The sequence below is a fragment of the Ochotona curzoniae genome, unplaced genomic scaffold (genome assembly GCF_017591425.1).
Source record: "Ochotona curzoniae isolate NIBS_2020 unplaced genomic scaffold, NIBS_Ocur_1.0 scaffold_1852, whole genome shotgun sequence".
Classification (NCBI taxonomy): domain Eukaryota; kingdom Metazoa; phylum Chordata; class Mammalia; order Lagomorpha; family Ochotonidae; genus Ochotona; species Ochotona curzoniae.
Genome location: NW_024467087.1, coordinates 19,178,485 through 19,195,034, shown reverse-complemented (window position 1 = coordinate 19,195,034; position 16,550 = coordinate 19,178,485). Strand labels below are relative to the sequence as shown.

Below are 16,550 nucleotides of genomic sequence, written 5' to 3'. Positions count from 1 at the left end.
TGCAAAAATTGGAAAGAATTTAGAAAAAGATGACATGACTTTTATTTGAATTTTCTTTGAATACAATAAAAGAAAAAAGATTTTGCTGCTTTAAATTTTGAGAAACGCTTTTACTGTAACCTTAACAAAGACAACAGAAAATTAAAACAACTGGCTTGTGTAAGCAAAAAACAACTCTGTTGGGCTTGTCCAGTGTGTTGAGTGACCAGTCAGTGTCCTGGCTTAAAAAGTTTCTTTTTTTTTTTTTAAATTTAACAAACAAATACTTTGTCTCTTGTAGATACAATAAAGTTTTTTCTATAAGGGAAAATTCTGTGTAATTTTATTGTCTGATTTCTATAGAGGAAGGATTTTTTTTTTATAATCTTATGGCTGGAGTAGCATTTTTTTTTACTGACTCAAGGTCTGCAGCAGCAAATAAAAATAGAACATAATTGTTATAAAGAACAGATGGCATATCTATTAACAGTCAACAGATCTTTGTAAACATATGGCTGAACAGGTTAACTAAAGGAGAAAATGGTGAGACTGTGTAGAAAACTGACAGCTGTAAAATATTTTCCTTTCTTCTGAAAGACACATGTCTTAGGAAAATTCACACGACATGATTTTGTGTCTACGAGTTGTTTATCCTTAGGACTCTACAATTGCTAAAGAGCTCAGCTTTATTCACACAAAGGGCCAAGGGGAATGAATTTACCAAAAAAAAAAAATGACAAAGAATAAGATGACTCCAACTAACTAGGGTGAAAATGAATAAGTGTTTGTGTGTCGGCACTGTATAAAATGGAACATGCTTTAAAAGGCCCTGGCACACTAAAAGAGCCATTGTAATGATTTTCAAACTGAAAACTTCTACATGAAAGAGCTTTGAATGACTCTAGTTATTACACTTAATATTCTTCTCTAAGTACTCATAGGCTGTACTTGGAAGGCTTAATGGTTCTAGAGTCAGTTGTTCTCAATAACTGTATTGATGCCAGTTTTTACTTCTTTTTTTAAAATGCATTTTTGTTCTTTTATAATGGAACTTGAATTTAAAGGATTTTTCTTGCTCATTCCTTCTCCACTAAAGTTTTTCTGCTATAGTAGTCTGGGAAGTAATATTATACAGGTAATTCCTACAGAGAACATGCAAGCAGGTGCATGACAAGTGTCCTAGGAGAGCAGCAAATAATGGAGTATTTAAAAGATCTTAATCAGCATCTAAGCATCAGTAGCAACAACAATATGAACTTTTCTTATAGCAACCCATAATGACTTTAAGAGAGGATGAGCAATACCTGTAAATAACTTGTGTCACTTTTCTTACTGATTATGTCTTTCAGGAGTTACGCTTGTATTTTAAAATAATAGCAAAGGCAGCTTACCGATTGCTGTAGTTAATACAAATACTTGCTCCATCTTTTTCCCATCGTTGTAAAATGCCAGATACCAAGGTCCTTGATCCATATATTCTATGAAACCTGTCTCCTGAAGTGAGGTTAAGATCAGGTTCCGAGGGGAGTGCTGGGTGTCATCAGAGCTCTTAGAGTCCTGCTTGACCAGTTGTTTGCCATCCATTAGCTTGACAAAATCAAACTGAAACAGACATACTTTATGAACTACTACTTTTTATTTCAAAACTGATAAACATCTCTAACTCCAGCCACTAACTTATTCCTATTTCAAACTTGTTTATCTGAAGGGGATAAAGTGTAAGAGAAGGTTATTAATTCTTAAGTATATTTGATTTCAAGAGTATACTATCAATTCTGAAAAAAAACACTTCATAATATTTATAAATGTTACAGACCTTTCAGTTTGAGAGTACTCAAAATAACCATTTTAAAACAAGCTTAGAAACAGAAAAAAAATCCTCCTGTAGCATTATGCAAGAGAATCTTGACATTTTACTAAAGTATCTGATAGAAGATACTTGGAAAAAAAACACTCTCTTTAGTAATGTGACAGTGATCTTCTCTACAAAGTAAAAAAAAAAACCCCACATTTTTACAGTTTCACAAACAATAAATGAACAGTCAAAAATCTGAGGATTTATTATAATTAACAACTTTTATGGTAACATAATAGAATATTGAAAGAATATGTCTCCTTGTTTTCTAATGAGTGCGCAGGCACAAGGCACATGTTTTCTTGAACATTTATACATTATTTTAAGATTAACATTTGGATGGCATTCACAATCCCTGCATTTTCTGTCTTAGAAGGTAAGGATATTGTAATCATATCTGATGGGGAAAAAAGCCAGCCCCAGTTATTTGATTCCTTTCATTACTTCCCAGTTGAAGTTGGATTTTACATAGGGAAGAAATAAGGGAAAGAAAGAAACTGGGGTTATTAAAGTTTGCAGAAGTGCTATGAAAATCATAGAGCTTTCACATTATTGAGTTATTGATAGCAAGAAAGGAAAAAAAAAACTTTATCTGTAAGACAAACCCTGTCTTTTACAGCAATCTGTAAAACGTTCTGATTGAAATGCATATTCCTTCATTGTGAGAAAGGCCTATGCATTTGTAGAACCAAAGAAGTGTGTACGGGATCTAAAGCTAGGTAAGATTAGAATGCTGGAAGCCCATGATCATCCTATTCCAGGAAGCAAGGTGAAGTTTAACAATCCTTTTCATAAATCCTGTTTTCTGAATCTGCCCCACAAAAAATGATATTCTCCATTGTTTATGCCATTCATTTTTGGTTCAATGTGATTATTATTGATATTCATTTATAACAATATTGTTTCTGCCCTAACCTTTGCCTCCCCTATACTGCACAAGTCACAAGTCCTGAACTCTTCCACTGTTCAACAGTACAACCATTCTCAAAACAAGTCCAAGAAAATATAATCTCAAATACCTGAGTATGTGTAGGTGGAATATTTCTTCTGCCATAAATTCCCAGCAGAGAGTCCTTGGCTAAAGAAATATTGAATTTCAGATAGATAGGATGGTGGATAGTTATCTGGAAACGCCAGAATAAGCCAGGTGGAATGGTCTGCATGACCTGTGCGCCAATGTCAACTTCTCCAGTGTCTATCGCCCGTCCCTTCTGAAACACTAGTTTGAAAGAGAGATAAAATGATACATATTAATCTTAATTTACAAAGCAATAGTCTTTACATTTTAAAACAGGTTATTAAAATAAGTCAGCTTTTTTCTTTCTTCTCACTCCACCTATCCTTTAAGGCTTTGCTCAAATTTAAATATCTTCCTAGGAATTTTCCCTAGCTAGGTGAAAATTATGTCAGTCTCTGCTTTCTCTTACACTCACATATTTCAAACCATTTGATGCATTTCAGGTATTATTTACTGAGTGTTATCTCAGTTGCTTCAAGAAAGACAAAGATGAATAAGATGCAGCTGTTGCTTTTAAGGAGCTTTGAAAGTAGAGGAAATAGAACAAGTATACAAATAGCCACAGCATAAAGGAAAACAAGTCCTTTGGATATGGAAAGAGGAGAAGATATTTGCTTGAGGATAGGTCTTATTTCTAGCCAGCTCTCTCTCTTTCATCAATCTCACCACTCACGCAACCTAACACACCATACATCTTACATATTTGTTGTTTACTGCTCATTTTTATTCCATATGCTGTAAGCTCTATGAGGGCAAAGCTAGGGGTATTTTGTCCATTGGTTCAGCCCTAGTTCAAAAGAATTACACAAATGTGATCAAAGAATGCTTGAATCAATATGCATTTTTCAGTGAATGAATGAGTCAGAAAAGTACTGTTTTCAGAAGTGGTATGAAAAGTACTGTTTTCAGAAGTGGTATTAAAGATGAATCTTCTTAAAGTGTTTAAGAGAATGGAAACTATAGAACTAAGGTGAGGGTGTGTGTATCGCTAGAGAAGCATTTGGAAACAGAGCTGGATGGAAAGAATGCTATCATACATATTCTCTGTGGCCTTGACTAACATTCAAGAAGGTTTATGTAGCAAAGGACAGAAGGCATAGCAGCTTAATTCATAATAGTTAAGATATGGAATCAACCCAGATGCCCATAAATTGATAACCACATGAAGAAAATGTAGAATATATACACCATGGAATATTACTCGGTTATTAAAAACATGGAATCTTGACTTTTTCAACTAAATGGATGCCAACAAACCATTATGCTTAGTGAAATAATAGAGCCACAAAAAGATAAATAGCATATGTTAGCATATGCTTTGCTTGATTGGCAATAATTCACAAAGTACAAAATCCTGAGACAACAAAGTACAAAATCCTGAGACAAATCCTGACATCCTGAGATATAAATATTATTTACAGCCTTTGTCTATACGCTGAGAAATAGGATTTTTTCCTACTTGCTATGTGTTGAGAGCTTTACCTAATGGAGTGTTAAGCTTATGATTGTGCAATGAATTGACAAAATGCTAATTGTAAAAATCAGGAAAGAAGTAAAAGGAATAAGTAGGGAGGAAAGTGTGTGGGAGATGTGTGCCAAGAGGCAGATTAGGATGGGAGGTATCAGTTATCTCCGTGCTGCTAAATCTTTAATGTGATTTTTTTCACTTTATATAAATGAAAAATAAGAATTTTTAAAGAAGAGATATGAATACATTATATAGGCTATCTGGAAAGCAGAAAGGATGAATCAGAACAGAGAATACAATTCTTATATATGAATTACAGGTCAATAATTCAGGCAAAATGACATGAAGATATAAATTTAGGATGAACCCAAAGAGCTCACTAAAGAATACATGCCAGTGAAAAACAACTTGGTGTGAATTAGAAAAAGAAAGACTACAAGAGCAACAATGCAACAGTTGTTTTTCCAAGTTTTAATGGGCAGAAGATGCAGGTTTTGTTAGAATACAAATTTCAACTCAATAGGTCTGAAGTCAAATATGTCTCCCCTAGTTCCAAGGGATGTCAATATTGCAGCTCCCATATGCCAAATTCAAAACAGTGATTCTACAAATATTGAATGTATGGACTGAGAAAGGGTCCTAATTGACCTGATAATGTTGGATAAATTAATAGCCCTGGCAGCAAAATAAGCCCTGCAAAAGGAGCTGGTCTGTGGCAATTTTGGATATTTAGAGATTTATTATTTATTACACTTTCTAATAATTTCTGATATTTTAATATATGCTTCTATGGACGTCTTGTTATGTAGTAGAGGGGTGGGAAGGAATACAAGAGCGGGAGAGACAATTGGCTTGCCCTTGTTTTAAGCAAGGAGGATTACACCTCAGGAGGGAAAGTTCAATTTGGCCTCATTTCACACTGCTTTTATATTTTTCAGCCATCAACTCCTTCTCCACCCCAAACACAGTTTAAAAACACACATGGTCTCTGTCCTTTGTGTTCACCCACTATAAAATTAACAGCCCATTAAGAAACACACCTGCAGTGGCTTTATTCCGAGGCCAATGCCTTGCAGCTTTTAACTCCCTAAAATACCTCCATTATTGCTTTTTGTGTTAAGGCCAAGAGTAATAACTATTTTAAGAATGTTCACTGTTAACTGTTAATAATAGATTTCAAATGCAATTTTGAACATAATTACGTATTACAGGACACATCATTTTGTGGAATTGACATTTATAATAAAATGCGCCCTTTGAGATAATAAATGAACAACTGAAGACCTTATTTTTCACTGGAAGTTAATTTTTTTCCCATGTGAGACAGAACAATTTGGTTCCCAAAGGGTTGATTATACATTTAACTCTTAAGGTCCTGGAGCTTGACAAACACCTTCAATGAAAAGGTAATTTATAGACCATGCTTATATGGACACATCTGTTCAACCTAATGTCCATTTTATTCAGCTGCTATCCTCTCCAGGAATTTTTATCACTTCTTAAAATATATCATTTGGTTATGAAAACAATACTCTAAGTACAAAATACTTTAAAATGTTCTAGTTTCAACAAACATAGCTTTTAAAGGTGCTAACGGTAGCGTTTAAATGAACAGATGCTGTCATCTTAAGAAATCTGGGCAAAATCCTTTGACAGACTTTAACCTTTATATACAAGCCTCACCGAGTGCTGCATCATATTTTCCTTCTATACTTTACAGCATCATATATTGCATAATGAGGCTACTTAAATGTTACTAAATAAAAAGAAACTCAGGAATCTGTTGTTGGGTTAGCAACATAACTATCAGTGTATATTTGGAACACTTGTATAACTTATTTATTTATAAAATATAATCTTGCCCTTTGAGAGTCTACATTCTGGTTAAGACAAGACAGGTAACCAGGGATGACAAAACATGAATGAACATGTAACACATTAAAGAAAGCAGTAAAAGAGGCTAGGTGTGATAATTTGTTAATAAAGAAGAAAAATCCTGACATGTTAAAGATGAACATTTTCTCAACCTCTAGCCTTTCAGAGCACTGTGTATCAGAATGGAAGGTATCTCCCCATTAGTAGTCCATGACAATATGTAGCTGGCTTCATTTTATGAATTAAAATAAGATAACCATAAATTCATCTGCTGTTCTACTTTTTATTACTGTAAGTCAAAGATGGGGAAATCAAAAAACAAGGAAATGACATGCATAAGTATAAAATATATTTTTGAGGCAATTCTAGATTAAATAAGTGAATGCATAGATTTGGCCAGGTTGAAAATTGACTTTGATCTTGCTAGAGGTGAGAGTAGGGGGGAGGGAGAGAGGAACAGAGTGAGAGTGAGAGGGGAAGAGAAAGCGATGAGCTCCCATCTGCTGGTTCCCTTCCAAGATGTGCAAAATGGCCTGGGTGGGACACGAATGAAGCCACGGGAACCATTCATATCTCCTTGTGGAGGGCAGGAACCCACTTACTTGAGTCTTCACCTGTTATCTCTGTGGTAAGAAGCCAGAATTAGGTATAGATCCAGCAATCAAACTGAGACACTCCAATATGAATGTACATGTCTGAATAACTAGGCTAAATCGCTCACTCCTATGCATGTTTTGTCATTTAATCTCTTATTTTGTTGAAGCAAATAAAAAGACCTAAGACGACCATCTTTTCCAGGAACAACACTTTCACATGTACAGAATCAAGATGAAATGCAGACAGCCACAGATCGTATCCAACTGTGCAGTGCTGTAGTTATCACAGTCTCACCAATATCCTCCAATTTAGTTCAAGCTAAACACCGTCTTTATAGGTTACAACACAGGCATCAACTGCTGAGCAGGACAAACCCATCGCATGTAGGATGTGTTGAAGGGCAGCACACTAAGTGATGTTAGCTTCGTTCAAAAAGAAAAGGTCAAGCTATCTAGGAGGTTAAAAAAAAAAAAAAAGACCTGAAATTGACAACAGCTGCTGTATGAAGTGGCTGCATCACCTAAACCAAAATTTCCTATATGTACACTCAGATACACAGCTGAATGTTGATAACATAATTATTAATAACACTATCTATATAAAACAGGAGGTAAATAGCTATATTCTGGACATAGATACATGTTTTCTAGTTAATATAGCCAGATATGCTAAAATCAAAGAACTCAGCTGAAATTGGCAAAAGATACTAATATACAGTCACTAAGAAGATCCCACTATCACATCTTTATGTAAAAATGAGTAAAGTCTACTGTATTGTCCGTAATAGCAACCTGAGAAATGTTTTAAAAGTTCTGCAAATTCCATAAGAAGTATTTAAGAATTATCTGCCCAAAGAGAAGAAAAAAAATTATGTAGTAAGAACATATTTGTTCTTCACTTCATACTAGAGCATTTTCAAAATGGTAAAAATGCATTGGTGTGGCTGTTGAGCTGAATTAGTTCCAAGGGCATTTCATTGTTTAAATATTATCCTTTATATACCTTCAAAAATAACATTAGTTTCACAGTAGCAAATCTTCGTGAAACTTAGAATATCTTAGAATTTACCTGGGGCAAAATGAGCAGGTGAAGCCAACCTTATTCCCTTTCATGAAAAGCTTTGAAGAAATCAAAAGGGAATAACAAAAGATTATCATGTCCATTTATATACCCTCACCTCATTTTTTCATATAAGAAATATTGAAGAGATTTTTGCTCAATTCTCCAATTTAGGAGTAGGTTATCCAAAGTATGTGTTAAGTATGCTCTTTTTGTCTTCAACATATAATTCAGGGATAGTCAGGAGAAAGAACGAATGAACCATGCACATAGAAGGCACTTGTCAAACACTCTGGAAAAATTAATAAAATAGTAATATTGATGATTTATTATTTTGAAAGCAGTTTTTTGATATTTCAGTATAAAATTTTATGTGAGAATGAATTGAAATTATACTCGTAAGCTTTTGAGAATTTACTGTGAAAAAAAATGTAAGTAAAATCCCTCTGTCCTAGTGACACTTATAACTGTGTTTAAAGTCCATTAGCTAATCTCACTTGAAAAAACATTACCATACAAGTAGAAACAATTATATCTAGATACTGAAAAACATCAGATTACAGCATAGTAGCTTATCTAGTTTTATATATATCATCTCAGAAGTAGTAAAATGGTCTTGCTAAAAATCATCTTAGTTAAAAGCTTTACTTAGAAATGCATTTTGATTTTGCATATCTGTTTTTGGACACAGTTTATTTCAAAGACATAATCATCTTTTCAGGATTTTTATTTTTAGAGTTCATTATAAAAATATCCACATTCTCCCAAAATCTTTGAAGTTTTGCAACTCTTCTGTTGTGGTCTACTGTTTATTAAGTTGCATTCACAAAAAGTTAGTTTTCAAATTTATCATTCTTGTGCTTTTATCTATAACCTTATACAGTGTAATATAAATATCTTCATAGAAATTTTTGTTTCCTGATTACTAGCAGGACATGAAGTAACACCAAACTGTTTTCACTGACTTAGTGAAAAATCTGAGCTGATATGAAACTCAAGTTTATCACCCAAAGGTTAGATATTCAAACATTTATTCAGTCATAGGTGAACATGGGATACATGACCTTCTTAGAAGAAAATAAAGGAAACGCAAAACAAAGTGAAGAGTTAACCTAGAAAATGGGAGAAAATATTTGCAAACTATGCGGTTGATAAATTACTAATATCCTTGGCCTGAAAATAGCTCAAGAAACTCAACAATAATGCAAACATTTTAGATAAGCATGGATAAATGTGGGATGCAGCACAATGGCTCAACTCAACTGGCTAATCCTTCCCGTGCAAATGCTGGGATCACAATATGGGTGCCAGTTTGTATCCCGGCAGCTCCACTTCCCATCCAGCTCCTTGCTTATCGCCTGGGAAATCAGCAAAGGATGGTCCAAAGCCTTTGAACCCCACACCCACGTGAGAGACCTAGAAGAGACTCCTGGATGCTGGCTTTGGATCATCTATCTTGGGCTATTGTGGCCACTGGAGGAGTGAACCAGTGGACAGATCTTTCTCTTATACTCTTCTCTCTGTACATCTCCTTTTTCAATAAAAATAAATAAATCTCAAAAAGAACAATGAACAAAGGTGATTTTCAAGGGAAGAAATTCAAATGGATAGCAGACACATGAAAAAGAAATTGCTCAGGATAACCAGTCATCAGGGAAATGCAAATAAAACTACAACGCAGTTTCACCTTACCCTAGTCAGAATGGCTATCATCTGAAAACAAAACAAAACAACAGTAAATGTTGGCAAGGATATAGGTGAAAAATATTTTAATTCACTGCTGGTAGGAATGTAAAGTAGTAAAATCATTATGGAAAGCAATATGCAGAGTCTTCAGAAACCTGAAAATAGATCTACCATATGACCCAGTCATTCCACTCCTGGAAATTTATCCAAATGAAATGAAGTCAACATATGTGAGAGTTATTCATACCCCCATGTTTATTGCAGTTAAATTCACAATAGCTAAGATACAGGATCAACCCAGATGTACATCAACTAATCGCTGGGTAAAGAAAATGCAGCCAGAAAAAGAATGAAATCCCATATTTTGCAACAAAATGGATGCAACTAGAAACCATTATGCTTAGTGAAATAAACCAGTACCCAAAAGACAAGTATGTTTTCCCTGATATGTGGTAGTTAACATAGGATACAGAAAATATAGGAATGAGAAAAACATCTTGTGATTTGATTGTTGTTTGTATTTCTTATTTGTACTGCCAGGAAATTGTGCTACTTCTACTTTACAATAGCTAAAATGATCTTTTTAAAAAAGGGCAATATTGGGGCCCGGCGCGGTGGCGCAAGTGGTTAAAGGTCCTCGCCTAGCACGCCCGGGATCCCATATGGGCGCCGGTTCTAATCCCGGCAGCCCCGCTTCCCTTCCAGCTCCCTGCCTGTGGCCTGGGAAAGCAGTCGAGGACGGCCCAAAGCTTTGGGGCCCTGCACCCGTGTGGGAGACCCGGAAGAGGCTCCTGGCTTCGGATCGGCATAGTATCGGCCCGTTGCGCTCACTTGGGGAGTGAATCATCGGACGGGAGATCTTCCTCTCTGTCTCTCCTCTCTGTATATCCGCCTTTCCAATGAAAAAAATAATAAAAATAAATCTTTTTTTTAAAAAAAAAAGGGCAATATTGGAGATCTCAGACTTCCTGATTTCTACATTGATTGCAAGGTAGTGAATGATAGTATTAGCATAGATGTGTATGTAAACAGAATATGATTGAGAATCTAGAAATAAAATTTCACATGTATGGTCAACTGATTTTCAAAAATTCCCTTTCACCAAGACAAATCAAAAAGGAAAAGAATATCTTTTAAATAAACAGTGATGGAAAAACCACATACATCCACACATAAAATAGTAAAGTTGAACTTTTCTCTCATATCAGGCATAAAAATAACCAAAATGGGTCAAATATCTAAATGTAGGGAATAAAAAATTAAAATTCTTAAACGAAAACATAAGCACAGGCCTTAGAAACTTGCATTTGGCAATATCTTAGATATCAAAGTAAAAACAACCAAAGAAAATATTAATTGAACTTCATCAAAATTAAAGTAATTTTGTTTCAAAGCACATTGCATAAAGAAAGTGGAAAAAAACAGTACAAAGAATGACAGAAAATATCAGCAAATCATATATGCTAAGGGATTTCTATCCAGTACACACTAGTAAAGCTTAAAAGCTAAGAATAAAAATGTAAGTAATTGAAAAATGCACAAAGTTTTTGAATAGACTTGTGGACAAAACGTACAGCAAGGGGCTGGTACTCTGACACACTAGTTCAAACCACTGGATGCAACAGCAGCATCCCAAATGGGCACTGGTTCAAGTCCTGACTGTTCCATTTCTTATTCCTATTAATATACCTGGGGACGCAGTGGAAGCTGGCCCAAGTGCTTGGGCCCATGCACCCCTGAGGGAGAACTAGATGAAGTCTCAGGATCTTGATTCTGCCTGGACCAGTCCCAGTGGCTGAAAGCACTGCAGGAATGAGTCTGTCTGATAATGGAAGAATACACATTCACTCCCGTTCTCTTTCTGTCTTCCTCCCTCCCCCTCCCACTCTCCAGTCTCACACACATACACATACTCTACCTTTCTGTCTGTAACTATACCTTCCAACTAAGTAATCTTTAAAAAAGAGAAAGAAACACAGAAAAGAGAGTTATTATTTCTCAATTAAGGTCAGGCACATCAAAATTGCAAGGGTGCCTAAAACAAAACGGATTGATATCAACAAATGACAGCGATGTGGAGAAATTGATACCATTAAATATTATGTTGGGGATGTAAGTGGTACAGCTGCCTTGAAAATAGCTCAATAGTTCCTCAAAACGTTAAACACAAAGTTATCGTATGATCTACCCAGTCCACTACTAGGCATATGCCCCAAACAACTGAAAACTGGTGTGCTAACGAATGTTCACAGCAACAGTATTTATAATATTATTCAGGCATAAAAGAAATGAAGTACTTATGTATGCAAAAAATATGGACAAACGTTGAAATCATATGCTAAATATAAGAAACCATACAGGAAAAGCTACATAAAATATAGTTCAATTTATATAAAATGAGGGAAGAGGCAAATCAACAAAGATAAACAACAGATTAGTGATTACCCCATATTAGTTGCAGCTTACCAGTTGGGAACATTACCAATGGCTATGAAGTTTCCTTTTGCTATGATGAGAATGTCCCATAATTAAATAGTGGCTATGGCCCTGCAACTCTGTGAATCCACTAAAAGCATAACTTAATGACATAATTTTAATTAGCAAAATGTATTGCCTGTAAATTATATAAAAAAATGTTTAAATGCTATACATTGGCAATACATACAAAAAAATATGTTTTGTCAAAAGACTTCTCAAGTTTTACAAGTGGATTTTGAATGTCCTCTGTACCTAGAACCAGAACAATTTTCTGGATAATGTTTCTGGAATGTAGTACACAGTAGTGATACATTTTTTATATTCCACACAATATCAAATATCATTAAACATGTTCTTAGGGTCCAATCCTCCTATAGTGTGGAATGGTGGAAGGAGGATTGGCCATATCAGTTTGTCAAATTTCCCCTTCTAAAAATCAGAACATAAGTTTCCAGAGGATAGAGCACTCACATTTGTCTCAATTTTTGACATGTACTTGCTGGGTATTTAATATCTGCTTACAACAAGGCAGACAGTTATCAGGTAGTTGGGAGTGGGAATCTGGTCTAGTGATTAATATGCTGGCTGAGATACAGCCCCTATCTGACTGCCTGGTTTGAGAACTGACACCTCAGCTTGCAATCCAGCTCCCCAGCATACTCTTGGAGGTAGAAAGTGATGGTTCACGTACTTTGGTGCCCACCAACTATGTGGGAAATCTAGGTTGAGCTGGCAGTTGCAGGTTTTGACTAGTCCAGACCTGGCTCTTATGGACTTTGGGGAGCAAATCAGAAGATATGAGCTGCTGCTCTCTCTCTATGCTTCTTAAAGATAAACAAATGACTGAGTGTTTTATAAAGTAATGAAGAACTTGTATCATGCTTCCAGAAAGAGCAGCAGCCAGCAGTGGCACCATTTCTTGAAAGTAGCCATGTTAATACAGTCACCGATACCTACTTTTAAGAATCCAGAAAATATTTAATAATATGAGATTTAAAATGAACACAGAAAAAACTCATTGCAGAGAGCAAAAATAGATGTTGCCACTTATTGAATACTTTTTGGGTTGTCTTTGTGAGCTCACATCTTATTTCTGAAATAGCAAAATGCTCAGTGTGTTGCACAATTTGATGTTCTGTTTATTTCTGAGACTACTCCTTCCTTGTCTTTCCTGCCTTGTCTTTGGAATTTTAGTCCCTCTCAGTCGGCTTTCACTGCAGCAAATTTCAATTTCTCCCTCTCTGTTGGTTATTTTTCCTTTGTTTTTAAATGAGCATAAGTCTACCCAGTTGCCACTATGCATAGTTATCAGGTAAGCACCACTGCTTCTCCATTTGGTTCCCATATCACTTCATTATCCATTTACCACTTGGACTATATCATCTGTAGATCTCCCCTTACCAGTATATTCTCCTAAACAGATTTTTTAAAATATCTCTAGGATTGGCTTATTTCTCCAAAGTCTAGATCAAACTACTTCTAGAAAAACATTAATCTTTTTCTTTAAAGATTTAATTTATTTTACATGCCCCAACTGTCTGCAATGGGCGGTGCTGTGCAGATCTGAAGCCAGGAGCCAGGAACTTCTTCCAGGTCTCCCACATGGGTACAGGGTTCCAAGGCTATGGGCCATCCTTGACTGCTTTCCCAGGCCACATGGAGAGAGATGAATTGGAAGTGGGGGTGCCAAGATTAGAACTGGTGCCCATATGGGATCCCGGTGCGTTCAAAGTGAGGACTTTAGGTGCTAAGTCACTGCTGGGCCCAACATTAGTCTTTCATCTTCTTTCTATCTCTCAGTCACCAATCTTTTTAAAAAAAATTTTGGACAACAGCTGGCTGCATATGACTTTGTATTTTGCATATAGTATGTGTTCATGCTTTGGGAAAGTCTTTAGCAAGGTCATGGAAGGAGGTAGGCTTTGTGGTGCAATATGATAAGCCAGCACTCGAGATGTCTGCCCCCCAGAGTGGACTGTTGGCTCAGGAACTGGCTCCTATGCAACTTGCTGCTAATGTGTTCAGAAAGGGAGAAGATGGTTTAAATTCTTGGGTCCCACTACTAGTGCTGGAGACCCTGATGGAGTTTTAAATTTCTGGTTTGAGCCTGACCTTTGCAGCTATTTAGCAAGTGCACTGGTAGACTTTCTCTCTCTCTCTCTCTCTAATTTTGTCTATCAGTTTTCCAATAAATAAACAATCATAAAGCTTTAAACAAATTCATAGATAATCTCTTATGAGAAACATACATGAATTTCAAAAACATTTTACACCAAAATAAAACAGGTTTTAATTTCTTTTACAATAAGATATGTGAAATACCATGGTATACATGCACATGTCTTCTAACTCTACTTAATGGAAACTTTCTCAAGGGCAAAACCATATCTTCTGCTTCATTTGTTAACTTTTCACAGTACTTTGTACAGTTAAAATAACAGCTTGGCTGATGTGCTACTATGTTTCTGAATACTAAGATTTTCATTTTTCTTCCCTTGTGATTATTTTAATGGAGGGTTAGGAGGATTCAGGCATCAATTTTTCTTGCAACTCAACTTTTCTACTTTTATTTTTCTTTCACTTAGAACTAAGAAAGAAAGATAGGATCTATATACGGGACTGGCCTAGAAATTTTCATAGGATATATAACAGAAATGGGGAAAGGTGCCCAAATGAATAAGGGAAAGTAGTACTACTGGAATATAGAAGTAAACCTCAAACCCTTAATATTAGAAAGGTGCAGGACACAAAATGACATGGGATTATTACTTATAGGACTAAAAAAATTATACGAAAAATGCAAATGAGTGCATAAATTCTGTAACTCTAGGATTTAATTTTCTAAAGCAAATTTCACACAGCTACAATGCCCTTTGACTTCATAAATAAGCTAATAAATGCATTGAACTTCTTCCAAGTATCACAGTCTGAGATTCGAATGGATATTCTGCCCATGGGTGCTGGCATCCCATATAGATGCTGGTTTGTGTTTCAACTGCTCCACTCTTGTTCCAGCTCTCTGCTTAAGACCTGGGAAAGCAGCAGAGGATGGCTCAAAGTTTTGTGACCCTGCACCCATGAGTGTGACCTTGACGTAGATCAGACCAAATCAGCTCTGGCCTTTGCAGCCATTTAGAGAGTGAGCCAGCAGATGGAAGACCTTGCTCTCTGTTTCTCCTCCTCACTCTGTGCTTGCCTTGCAAGCAATGAAATCTTTTTTTTCAAAGGCTGTTGTGGGAAGAAATGCTAGCTTTGAAAGTACTAGTCCAGCAGAGTCACTATACCATCCCATAGCACAACACTTAGTGTTCTTGTCACATGTAGACTGCCAGAGTGGAGGACAAGATAGGTGCATTTCTTGTGATATCAGAGATAACATGTGTCTCAGTTTAAAAATAGGATCAAAATTAAAAACAAAACATCAAACATGTATGACCAAGGATATTAACCATGAACTTACAATGCGATAAACAAGTTTTCCTTTTAGCACAGGGAGCCGTTTACATAAATCTGTTTTAGAACTTATGCCTCCAGTATCCTTTAGAAAAGCTTTTGGTAAAACTGAACTATATTGATAAAGTGATTTAATATAGTTGAAAACAAGCTGTAACACTGGCTGGGCCATCTAAAATCTTGTGTAAGAGAAACATTTATATAACATTACAGGAAACATTAGCTGTAATTTGCCATCAATCTTTAAAAAATAATATTGGTAAGCTCCCAACAATGTTGTCTTTGTTAGTGTGTTACTACTATTTTATTCATGTGGTTTGTTCTGCTTAGATGAATTGTTCTCAATTCTACTACAACGTCCGGGGCTATAATATCCTTTAAGTAAAAGATGCCGAAACTGTGGGTTGACTCAAAGGGCAGCTGAATGCATTTTAATATCCACATGTCCTACGAACCAATATTGAAGAACCACAGGATTATACTGCAGGACTATGTTCCATCTGAATGCACAAAGATTACCTGGGTGCGGTTGGTGTAATTCTTTAGTTTGGTAATCAAAAATGAATCTTTACCTACTGACTAGTCAAGGAAATATCTGTGAAGCTCTAAGCAAAGTCAGAACTCAACCTGTTATTCAAGGCTTGCAATTCTTATTGTATAAATTGCTCCACTGCAGCTATGCTATAAACAAAGGAAAAAATCAACACACATATGTCCCTTCCAATGAAACGTGATAGTGAAGAGGTACATTTTGTACTGCCACATAATTTTCAATGCCCAAAGGCAAAATGTGTGTGTGCATGTGTTACTTTGTGAAGGAGCAGAGTGTTTGCCCAATGGAAATCTTTGGTGCAAAATACAAGCTTTGTAATACAGTACCTTGATAGGTGTGAAGCACATTGGAACTGTATGCATTGAAATTTTTAATTAACATTATTGTTATTTATACAATGACCTTGAGGACAATATTTTAAGAAGGAAAAAGAAAAAGAAATGTCTAAAGAAAAGCCTTTACTACTCTTAAAGTTGATTATAATCTCAGGCTTTCCTGTAGTTATGTCTCTTATGTCTCCCACTTCACT

At 35.7% G+C, this 16,550-nt stretch overlaps 1 protein-coding gene across 3 annotated transcripts in view; it reads right to left on the bottom strand.

The window, feature by feature from the left end:
- The window catches only part of TENM1 (teneurin transmembrane protein 1), a 531,802-nt gene that overhangs the window by 252,725 nt on the left and 262,527 nt on the right, over positions 1–16,550 (bottom strand). For all 3 annotated transcript variants that reach the window (XM_040999695.1, XM_040999696.1, XM_040999697.1), the window contains exons 7-8: positions 2,854–3,053; positions 1,371–1,581 (exon numbers count right to left, since the gene is read on the bottom strand). In XM_040999695.1, the coding sequence (XP_040855629.1) occupies positions 1,371–1,581; positions 2,854–3,053 (411 nt within the window). The remainder of the gene's footprint in view (positions 1–1,370; positions 1,582–2,853; positions 3,054–16,550) is intronic.